The sequence below is a fragment of the Macrobrachium rosenbergii genome, chromosome 23, assembly GCF_040412425.1.
Source record: "Macrobrachium rosenbergii isolate ZJJX-2024 chromosome 23, ASM4041242v1, whole genome shotgun sequence".
Taxonomy (NCBI): domain Eukaryota; kingdom Metazoa; phylum Arthropoda; class Malacostraca; order Decapoda; family Palaemonidae; genus Macrobrachium; species Macrobrachium rosenbergii.
The window spans coordinates 2,832,739-2,844,806 of NC_089763.1; the positions used below are offsets into that span (position 1 = coordinate 2,832,739).

The following is a 12,068-nucleotide window of genomic DNA, read 5'->3' on the forward strand; positions in this document are numbered from 1 at the left end:
GTATGTCTTTGGCCTTCTTCAGAAATGTCTCTTTTGATGAAGTCTCCAAATGTACAGGGTGGTCATCAGTTAAATTATTACCACGTGCCCTAACAAATTCAACCACACTGTATATCAGTAGGTGGCATGGTTAGTCCTAACCCCTAGGCGCTACAGCAGAAAACCAGGGGTCTTATTGACGGTGAGTATGCTAACTGTCGCTGGGAGAAGGGTGACAGTATTGCAACCAAACCCAGCATGTTTAGGTAAGCCACTGTAGAACTATATCCTAAAACGTAAGTTTGTGTATAGTTTCTTGTTCCTTGGTACCAAAACCTGAAGAGTATTTGGAATAAAGAATGGAACTACAAATATGTGGCTTGATCTTGGACCAGAAATGTTTTTTCCTTTGGGGTGTTCGGATTAAAAATTGAGAGCTTAAGCCTTTTTCGTCACCTGTCAAGTTCTCTGTAAAGCTCCTTGAGGACGAAACAAGCAACTACGCTATCAAAAAAGAGATTTTGACACAGGAAAATCCAATTTTTCGTAGTCACTGTTGAGCCCTCAAAACCCTCCTACTTCCCTGACGAAAAGGCATGGGATTTGGGCAAGGCATCATCCTGCGCTGACCAACAGAGAGTAATGGCTCCTTGGTCTTTAATGGCCCGGTTGTAATTAAGAGGGCGGACGCGCATGCCCAGTAGTCACTTCTCTTTCTTGCAGGTTCTTTTGACGTTGGAAAAAGTGGGTTCAGCTTCACTGAAGATAAGGGAAAGTGCCCTCTTATCTTTGAGTCCATTATATACTCCATCACGTGTTATAATGTTACTCATTACGACACAGTACCTGGCCAAAAAGACCAACTAGAAGAGAATTCTTTGATATTAGTTTGGTCACCAGGGAGCTCTGGTAGACCATGGAAGGTGACTCCTTAAGGACTCAACAGCGACTACCAAAAATAGGCTTTTCCTACGTCAAAACCTGTATTTGTGATGTTTGCGTGGTTGCTGACTGTTAGACATTTGCTGGTCATATGATGCAGTTTGCATTTGAGAGACCACTTTCTTATAAGCAGTTGGAACATTGATTATGTTTGGAAGATAATATAATACTCGTACAGCTTTAGTGGGATTTTAGTTTTACTACATAAGCTGGTCTTCATTAAAAAATATAATTATTTCTTTATCATTCTTAATGTAATTATGATTCAGTAGTTTGTATATTGTATGCTCTTAGGAATTTTGTATCTATAATTCTAATATACTTTTTTGTGATGCAGTACCTCACAGGCCTTTCTTATTTATTTTTTCTTAAGTTGTGAAATATATCTTTTTACATCAGTGTATATGGCATTTTTAATATGCTAGGTAACTTACAATCTATCAATCTGTCAGCCTTAGGCACCTGAGAAGTAGCTATCTTTCAGTGTTGAAGTAAGGTGGCAGGCAGGGAGATGTAATGTACAGTGCCAGTGTCATCTTTCAGTTTAGATACTGAATGTGCTAATTTGTTAAATAGACAGAAATATATGACATTGTTGTCAATAATACACAAGCCTTTCTGTATGGTCTTTTGATAGTTTGTGACAATCCTCTAGTGATATGACCATCAAGTCCTTCGACTGTGAAGCATTTGCTGGCTAACTTCTTGTCTTGGGAACCTTATTATAGAGTTCTCTCAGATACATCCGTTCTTTAAATCCCAGATGAAATGTAAAGCAGACCTTTAACAAATTTAAATACATGTTTATATTTTAATCCCAAGATTATACATTAATTACACTTTGTAATGTAGATACAGTTGGATGATATCAACATTATTAGCTTTGGAAGTAGGAGCACTTTTTAATACCCACTCAGTCATTCATTCATTTGCTTATTTCATATTAAATTCAAGATATTAGTAAAGAGAGTAAAAGAACAATAGTAAAACTTCCAATATAGGCTACGATTATTCCAGTGCCAGAATGAGCATTTGATTGGAGCAGAAAGAGGTGGTAAAAATAAAAATTATAGTAAAACTTCCAATATACGATTATCCCAGTGCCAGAATGGGCATTTGATTAGAGCAGAAAGAGGTGGTAAATAAAAAAAATTTAGTCTGGTATGAGTTTTTTTTTTATTTCTTTTTCAGCAATTAGCATATCCACAGGCAAGTTTTTTTTTTTTTTTTTATTTCTTTTCAGCACGTAGCATGTCTATAGGCAGTCCCCACTTATTGGCGGCATCATTTAACAGCGTTTTGGTTTTACGTCACTTGGCTAACAACGTCGTTAACCAGATTTTCGGCATCGGTAAGCAATTTTCGCTGCCGACGTTGGTAGGCGGTTTATCAGTGTCGGCAGGCAGTTTATAAGCATCAGTAAGCGATTTTCGGCGCCGGTAAGCGGTTTATGGGCGTCGGTAAGCAGTTTGTCGGTGCTTACAGTATCGTAAACGCCATTTATTACTAAATTACTGTGATGTTCCAGGTTTTGACGATTTTCAGTTATCTTCACTCGCCCAGGAATGGAACCCCCGCCATTAATTGCAGAAGTTGGTCAAGCTAATATCAGTGAACATGAACCTATAAGAGGTTAATAATCCATATTGGTGGTGGGCTGTTTTTCGGATAAAACTGTTAATCCCTTGAAAGTTTGGCTCCCAGAGTCACTGTCCCAGGTATGAAATAGAATTTTGCTTATAAATATGCTCCGACGGGCACATAAATTTTTGGCGTTCTGTCTCCCTGGCTTTGAGAGTTAAGAAATTATTTATTACCTGTGTATGAATTTTTTTCTATAAATGTGCTTTGCAGACATTAGGGGTAATCATTCATGATTTACAGATATTTTATAGGGCTTGTTCCTATTTTAGTAAAGAGTATAGATAAGTAAGCTTTGTTGAGTATGGCTCAGGTAGGTGTGGCTGGCCAGAAAATACTGCTGCATCAGCAAAAAAAAGTAGCCTTAAATAGCTCACCAAAACTCTGTGTTGCAAATGGAGTTTTCGCTATTGTGAGAAAAAAATAAAGGAAGTGTGCATTAATGTGAAGGTATATGCGGTATTATAATTATTCACGAGGTTATGAATTTGCTCTTTATCAAATGAGTCACTTAACAAGCTACTATTCATCCTCTTACAGCGTATTAATACTGTGTAATAGAAAATAAAATAAATCAAGTTAAAGTTCTGTAAAGGTAGATTGTCTTTTAGCATAATGAAGCATTGGATAACCTATGAAAATTATTTGTTAAAATTTTAAGCAGTTACCTAAAGAATATAAGAAATATTCATAATTTCTATTTTATCTATTATGTTTTTAGGATTCGATGATCCATCTTTCTGAGGTGACAAGTAGTGATGTTGGCCATAATGTTTTGCTGGAGCAAGGTATGATATTTTCTCTTCTTATTAATATACTGTATCTGTAAACATACTAAAACTCAGCTTCATTAAGTAGGAGACTAAATTAATATATCTGTAAATGTACTAAAACTCAGCTTCATTAAGTATTTGGTATTGACATCAAAAACACCCCAAAGTTTAAATACAGCTGTTCAGGACAGTTATAGAAATTGTTTTACAAAGAAAGATGAGTATGATTTAGACCACTTTCAAGAGACATCTTAAGTGACCATCTTTCCCATATTATATTTTTAGAGAGAACTTTTAAAAGTATCAGTTTGTACATCCTATGACAGTACTGTACTATAAATATTTAATTTTTTTGTATTGTAAAACTGAGGAATGTTCTTGACTGTATTGTGGGTGTTGGTGTTTCTGATCTAAATTCCTGTAATGCTACTTCAAATTTCTGTGCACCAGTTAATTTTTTTATTGACCATTGTTGATTTATATATGTATCAATCCTTTGTTGGTTTCTTTTTCTTTTTCTCTGCTCATTTCTTTATTCCTCTGGTTTTATATATTTTTACATATGACATTCGATTTTTTGTTAGCCTTCTTAGCAGTTTATTGAGTCCGTGAACTGTGATGTAAGGATGTGTGCTCAATATTAGTGAACTTCACCCTTGTTATGGCAAAGTTTATTTTTATTATCTGTATTATTTTATTGTTATTATTATAACTCTTCATCATACTTTCATAAAACGTAGCAGGCGGGTATCCTATGCTCCTCTAAATTTTAGGCCTAAATGATTATGAGGGACCCATTTTCAAGGTTGTAAGGTCAGAAAAAGTTAAAAATCGCAAGAAACCCCTAACTATACATATCTCTTTAATGTTATAATTTCCAAATCAGTTTTAAATCATATGCCACATCAAAGCCTTGATACCTCCTCCAAAATGGCAGATTATTATATAACATGTGAATCATGAATCTTATGTTTTTGGAGAGACCACAGAATCAGAGATAACACTGTAGCCTACAAATTATACAGTAAATTCTGCGTCTTTGCTGAGATGAAAATATTAGAAATATATCTGGAACAGTTCTTGAAAAAAAAAAAAAAGGATTTGGAAAATTGTAAATTTTAAGTGCCAAATATGACTCTGACTGAATCTCATGAGATTTAGTAAAGCTTTGAAAATTATTTTATATTCAGAAGCTATGAGGTTTGAGACCTGTTAGAATAATCTCTGGTATGCCAGAGTTTACAAATTGTTGTGGACAGCATTATCATTTTGAGTACACCTAAAAGGCCATTAGCTGCAAAAACAAGCTTCAACAGAATAGAATTTCTAGATGTGAAGAAGAGAATAATATAGGTGCCAACAAAGATAACCCGTAAACAAACAAATGAATATATGCATGCACAAACACCAATACAAGTCAAGAAAACTAAGGCAGGCACTTACACCCTCTTTTAAACTTACAAATATAAGTATCAGTAATACAGTAGTGGTAGTAAGACTATTCCACAGTTTAATAATACAATTAATGAAAGGCTTTGGGTTTTGGGTTGATAAACACCATTTACCTCAAAAGAATGTGGATGTCTTAGTCCCTAGGGTGTAGGCCAAGGGTGCTAATGAAAGATGGTCAAAGAGGACACCTGCTTGTAATGGTCAAAGTCATTAGTTACGATAGCCGAAAGAAAAGGAAATCACTGTTTGCAGCAATTTTGTTTGAAATGAAAAGATCCCAGAAAGATATTGGTATTCAGACAATAAAACACTATCATCTGTTTAGCTATAGGAAGCCTAAAAGTCAATTAATTTTCATGAAGCATTGATAGTATATTTTTAAGTGCTGTTAAATAAAAACTTGTAGTCAAAGGTACTACCAAGATTTGTTAGATAGGAATCAGTAAGTACAATGTTACCTGCGCATGGCAAATTATGGAGTGGGAATTTTGCCTCTAGGTCACTAATTGCACCTTTTCCCAATGATTACTAGGTCCGTGTTGAGGTAACAGCAACTTACCTTTGTGAAGTGAATATTTGTAACAATGTAGCATTATCTACATACTGCATTAGCAGCTATATCCCTATGAGAATAAAAAAACAGCAAAAATCCAAAAACATTGTCCATAATACTGTACTAAGGAAAAACGTTTCAGTTTTGAGGGTACAGTTAATGATATACTCACCCTTGGTTAGTGACTTCCTGTAAAGTTGAAACAAATTACTATGAACAAAATGAATACAGTGTAAATAGAAAACAGATTTTAGTATAGTTGGTGTATCTGCTATTTCTTAGCAACAAGGAATACCAACTGATGAATACATATCTTGTGGCAGAAAGTATAACCTAGTATTGTATATATAAGACGTGAAATAGTCTTTTTATTCATTGCACATTGATATTGCTACACTTTGGAGGTGTTTCCCCAAAGATAAATTTTTTTTTAAATGAATTTGCTTCTTTGAGTGCAAGCATTGTGGACTAGAGTTCTTACGTCAGTACTTGGGACCAATTTAACATTTTGTATCTGAAATCACACTTAATTATAGGTGATGAAAAAAGCCTTTCAAATGATGCTTTTTCCACCCCACTTTCCTGATAGCTCAACAGTTTGATTTATTGGTGGGCTTGTGTACAGCATGAGGTGGTGAGGTAGTTTTCTGCCTCCTGCAGTAGTTACAATGCTACCAAGGCTAGTTTTAGAGCATCCAGCCAAAAATGGATCTCTTTATCTCTGAAATATTCACCACAAAATTGGTATCACTTAGACTACAAACCGGACCATTCTTTGATCTTGACGCCCTCACCCCCTGTGGTGCAGACTTTGGTCTGTCAAGAGTGGTCTGTCAAGAGCCAAGCTCCATTCATCTGATAGTAATGGTAGTAACTGGGGGCACCTTGTATATTAGTTGATGGTTGGAGGGTTATTACCCCCACTGACCATGATTTCTCGCCTTGAGGGAGGTAGCCTCTTCTTGAAAGAGAAATGGTCCTGCAAAAACCCTTAGTTATGTTGAACCTCATAAGTAAGGGGGACTGAAGTTTGCGAAAGGAGGTGAATTTATCTAGGTTTGCTAGTATTATTGAAAAAAATTCATCTATGTCAACAACCTTGCTTTGTTATTGGGACATGAAAAGGACACTGTGGTATTTCATTAGAGATGGTGATGATGAGTCTAGAATGATATGTTGTAATGTCTTCCTTAGTTGTCTCAGACAGAAGGAGAATAGAGTTTCATTTCAAAAGAATTTATTTTAGTACTAGTTGAAAGTAAGGAACTGTTCTAAGGAAAAGACCTCTGCTAGACTCCTTCAGTGAGTTACAATCATCCTACGTGAAAAGCATGGTGTTTAGTGTTGTGAATAAATTTTTTTGATTTTGAGGTGAAACTTACCCTTTGTCATTTAGCTTTATCTGCGACTACTTTGGCATGGGTTCGACAAGTGTTAAAATTGAAACAATTGTTAACAAACGCTCCCAACAGTTACTGTACTCCCTCGCCCTTTGGAGGGTGGGGGTAGGACAGCGAATGTTTCGGTTGCTCATTCTACTTTTGTCAGCGAAATTGGACAGCAGTGTAGACAAGTGCTCTGAATTTTGGTTTGTTTTCTCATGATTATCGGCTTGGATTGTCTAGACTGGGCTTGTTTTTTCGTTATGGATTCTTCTCAGTCTTCCATATCAAAATCCCTTAGATTTTGCAAGGTAAGCAGTTGCAAGATCAGATTGGCTTCTTTGAAGTACGATACACACGATTTATGCATTGATCATCGTGGGGTAACATGTGATTTGGACAACCGTTGTGATCATTGCAGGGAATGGTCCTTGCAAGAGATAGAGAAGATAGTAAAGTATCCCATGAAAAGAGAGAAGGGTAGGTTTAGAAAGAGTAAAGAGAACGGCTAGTTGGTTGATCTAAGTAGTAGCTCCATGGCAGCGATTTCCTTCTAACTAGACTTTTTCTACAGTTTTTTGGTTGCTAATTATGAATTTACCTTCAGTTTTTGTTGCACGAATGTAATTAACCTGTAACTAACCCCTGAAGTCCATCCAACAAGGGGTTTCCATACGTTATCTTCACAAGACAGAGCACGGTTACGTCTGTTTGGAATGGTTCATATCCCGTCCGGCGAGTGCAATAACTTGTTAACGTATGGGTACCCCCCTGGGCCAGTACTAAACACGGCGAAGGGACATTCCATCCCTCCAATGCCAGTACTAAACATAGCGAAATGCATTTAACTCCCTCCTTCCTTAGAACAGTTCCTTACTTTCAACTAGTACTAAAATAAATTCTTTTGAAATGGTTCCCTCTCGTTTTTCCCCTCCAGAGGGCGCCTCCTCAATGTAAACATGCCTGCTCCATTTCTGTGTTCTCCCCCACCCAAAACCCTGAATTCCCACAGTCCCCTTTTACTGTTGAGTGGAGTTAGGGGGCAAATAACATTTGGCCGACAACAAACAAACTCACCGCCAGTATCAGAAGCCCCAAAAGTGTAGAAAAAACCAGTTTCTAAGGTAAAAACAGGAGCGGTGCTAGTACAGTACTTAGAATTACTGGCTAGTCTTGCATCTAAGTCTTCCTTAGAATTAACTTCTAATCAAGAGATAGATAGGTCTATTGATTCTTCTAATCTAATAGTTTCTCATCCTTACACACCTTCTAAGTCAGCTCAGGGTAGTAGGTTAGTTTCAATGTAGTCTGATATTGATTCTGTAAAATCTAAGATTGAATTTTTATGTAACAAGTTTGAATCTTTTGCATCTAATGTATGTAGTACATTGGCAGGGACAGTGTCCCCTTGTTCCATTGGCAACTCTGCGGACGCAGCCTTGTCTGTCCCGTCAGTTCCTCCTACCAACAGGCCTGGTAGTCCCAGGGTTCCCAAATGAGGACTGAGATCTCAGGATGTTCATGGATTGTGCCCTCTGTCTCCTGCCTTAGCTTCTCGGTCCTCAGTGGACAAACGCAAATTGCGCTCACCTAAGGACATTCATGGTAGGGTGAAAGGTCTAGGCCTTCACTTTCCCAAGGTTATTATAGAGATTCATCCGACCAGGTAACCGACTGCATTCGGCAACGAATGATGCTGCTGCGCCTTCAGCCGCCTCAAGGAGTCCGGAGTCATTAATTAGACATTCGGGTAGTAAGCGTACGTACCTAGACTCCTTTTCTGTTGATGATAGTCCGAGTTTTGATTTCATCAAGGCTGTAGGTATATCTGCTTCTGAGGCTTTTCTGCTTTTATGGACTGTCTTTCTGAAGCTGAGACTAAGAGTGTCACATATTCAAGGCCACGGGAGTGTCAAGTCCAAGCCAGGCATATTCTAGGGCACAGGAAGCTTCATCGAGTCCACTCGCCGCCTCAGCCAGGCTGCATGCTGCCTCAGCCAGGCCGCATACTGCCTCAGTCAGGCTGCACGCCGCCTCAGCGAGTCTGCACACCACCTCATCAAGTCCGAGGGAAGAGTCAACAACTGCTCAAGAGACAGTAGGCTGTAGAGTTTCTTAAGGGCTTCAGTTAGTGTCTATGATGCGTGAGTCTTTGAATGGTAAGAGGAGTGAGGAGGTAAGTGCAAGCGAACGAGTTCTTAGTGGCATCAAGGGAACAGGTCACGCTTCTCCAGTGTTAGAAGGTAAGTCACCATGGTTAAAGGGTTCTCGCCCTCCTGTGTCAGCCAGATTTTCTCAGTCGGATCTTGAGAGAGACCATTCTCAGTTCAAGTGTTTACCAGAGTGGATTAGTAGAATTCTAGCGCCAGGTCTTACAAGACCATCTGGTTCTAAGGCTTCTTCAGTTGTCTCAGATGAGGAAGACATGTTTAGACCCAGCTCTTCCTCTCAACATTCTCCTCCTACATTACCCTTGGATAAGGAAGAGGAACACTTAGAATCGGTCACTTAAGGCAGATATTCTCAGTCTTTTCAGTAGAGCATTCAAATACTGCTCGCTCTTTAAGAGCTTCCAGATTGTGGTCTGATTATTCTCCTCTCCCTTCCTTTAGGCTCTCAAATTCTGTACATGGGAGATTTGACTCTATTGCTAAGGCTTTGCCTAAGAAAATCTCCTCTAAAGGATGCTCTCTTTTGTCTCCCTTCCTTCATGCTAGGAAGTCATAAGTGTATCAGACAGGAGAGTTTCTCCCTTTTTCTCCTGATCCGGCAGAGGACAGAACTTTTTTGTCCATCATTTTTGCGACTAAGAAAGGGGCTATTGCGTCAGACAGGTTGCAATTTTCTATTCCCGAGGCTGAGAATGTATATATAACAGTTTGACTAATGATATCAAAGCTATGCCCTTCAGTGAAATTGCACTAAACACAGTTGAACAGTGTTTGAATGAATTTAGTGAGCTTCTTCCTCCTTTGACCAGGGATCCTTTTGCTAAGACCTTAGGGTTTTTTGCTTCCCCAGACAAGGCATTTCATGATGTGATAGGGGAGCTATACCATGTCGTGAGCAACCTTAAAGTTCGTAGAAGAGAGCAGCTTTGCTCTTTGCTGGTTCCTTCGGTTTCTCCCCTTAGTAAACAGTGTTTGATTTCAGCACATCCTTTTGGGAAGGTTATTGAAGAAAAACTGTCTGAGCCTATAGCCTTGGAGACTGAGAAGACAGAGAGAATAGGTCTTTTATCCATCATTCCCAGGCTTCTAAAGGGAAGTCTCTTGCATCTTCCTCTTCTTTTAAATGGCCTTCGAGCAATGCTACCTCCTTTGTTAGGTCTTCCTTCCCAAGTGCTGGAAGGAAGAAAGTATCCTTTAGCCAGCGAAGTTCCAAATCACGTTTTGCAAGGGGAGGGAAGTTTATCTCCTCCTCTTATAACATGAATCCTAAGTCTGATAAAGAATAGCTCCTTGAGCCCTCAGGTACCTGTGGGAGCCGGTTAGGACCCTTTGCTCAAGTGTGGGAATGCTTAGGGGTAGATGCTTGGGTAGCGAAAGTACTTTTGGAAGGCTATTGCATTCCTTTCAGGAGTTCGCCTCCTCTATCAAACCAGAACATAGTCCTTTGGTCATACAAAAGGAACCCAGAGACGAGAAGGATCTTGAGTCAGGAAGTCTCCTCTCTATTAGAGAAGGCAGCTATAGAGGAAATACCAGCTACTTCGCCAGGTTCTTACAACAGGCTGCTCCTAGTTCCAAAGGCAATGGGAGGTTGGAGGCCTGTTTGGGATATATCCAAGCTCAACCTCTATGTCCAGCTGTCCCCTTTTTCCATGGAGTCAGCCTCCACAGTCTTAGGTGCCTTGGAGAAAGAGGCATGGATGTTTATGGTGGATATGAAGGATGCGTACTTTCATGTCCCCATTCACTAACGTTCAAGAAAGCTCCTATGCTTTGTGTTTAGGGGAAAGATGTACCAATTTCAAGCTCTTTGTTTCGGACTAAGTTCTGTACCTTAGGTTTTCACCAGGTCTTATACCCCTTCGCAAAATGTCTTCATTTACTAGGAGTAAAGATACTTCCATACCTGGATGATTGAATTATCACTGCTAAGTCCAGGGAGGATTGCTTGAGGTCAAGAGAGCTAGTTCTGGGCTTAGCAAAAGCCCTAGGGTTACTGATAAACGTAATGAAGTCTTCACTGGAAACCATCTCAAAGAGTGACATTCCTGGGCATAGAGATAGATTCTGTTCTTTTCAAGGTTTTTCCCACAGGTGCTCGAATAGACAATCTCTTGTCAATCGCAAGCGAATTTGCCTCCTCAGGAAGCATGCCAGCCAAATGCCGGCTGTCTCTGTTAGGTCACGTCTTCTCTGGAGAAGTTAGTCCCAGGTGCTTGACTATGGATGAGACCGTTTCAGTTGTGCTTGGGGAGGCACTGGCACAGAGAGTCACAGCCAATCCACGATCTGTTCCCTTACCTTTGTTGATGGATGTCCAAAGAGATACTGCTTGCAGGGAAGTCTCTAGAGTCCCCGAGCCCAGACCTCTCACTGTATTCAGATGCCTCGGACAAGGGCTGGGGTATAGTTATGGGGAATCAGATCGCTTCTGGAGTATGGTCCCCAGTCGAGAAAAATCTGTACATAAACTGCAAGGAGATGTTGGCCAGCCAGAAGCTGGAAAGTGCAGTGACCAACAAGGTAATGTGTCTTCTCATACAACTCAACATCTCTGTCGTACCTAAGAAGACAAGGGGGCACGAAGTCAGAAACGTTAGTAGCCATTACCATGGATTTACTCCTCTGGATGGAGGAGAGGAACATTGTTCAAATGCCTCAGTTTGTACCCAGTCAATTGAATGTTCTGGCAGACATGCTAAGTCGTCCAGGACAGGTACTCTACCACAAATGGACGTTAAACCCGATTATGTGTGTGGCAGTTTGGAAAGAGTTCGGCCAACCTCAAGGAAGTTGAATCATCATCTCCAGTTGTATGTCTCATCAGTTCCGGACCTTCAAGCCTGGGCAGCTTTATACTGGGCAAACCTATTTGTATATGCTTTCCCTCCATTTCCACTGTTGAAGGAAGTGCTCAAGAAATTGAGAGAATCTTGGAACACCACCATGATTCTAATTGTGCCTTGGTGGCTGAGGAGGCATTGGTTCACAAACCTTCTAGAGATGTTGATAGAAGTTCCCAGACAGTTATCTTTTTGGGCAAATCTACTTTGACAGGCAGGGACAGGGAGGCTATACGGAAATAACAGCATGCTTCATCTAACTGCTTGGAAACTGTCGACAAGCTCCTCAGAGCTAGAGCTTCTCAACCTCGTCTAGGGACTCCATCCTCGTT

At 39.7% G+C, this 12,068-nt stretch overlaps 1 protein-coding gene across 12 annotated transcripts in view; it reads left to right on the forward strand.

Moving 5' to 3' along the window:
- LOC136851231 (cyclin-D-binding Myb-like transcription factor 1) overlaps positions 1-12,068 on the forward strand; it is a 672,051-nt gene that overhangs the window by 592,820 nt on the left and 67,163 nt on the right. For all 12 annotated transcript variants that reach the window (XM_067125176.1, XM_067125181.1, XM_067125178.1 and 9 more), the window contains exon 13: positions 3,284-3,350. In XM_067125176.1, coding sequence (XP_066981277.1) covers positions 3,284-3,350 — 67 coding nt within the window. The remainder of the gene's footprint in view (positions 1-3,283; positions 3,351-12,068) is intronic.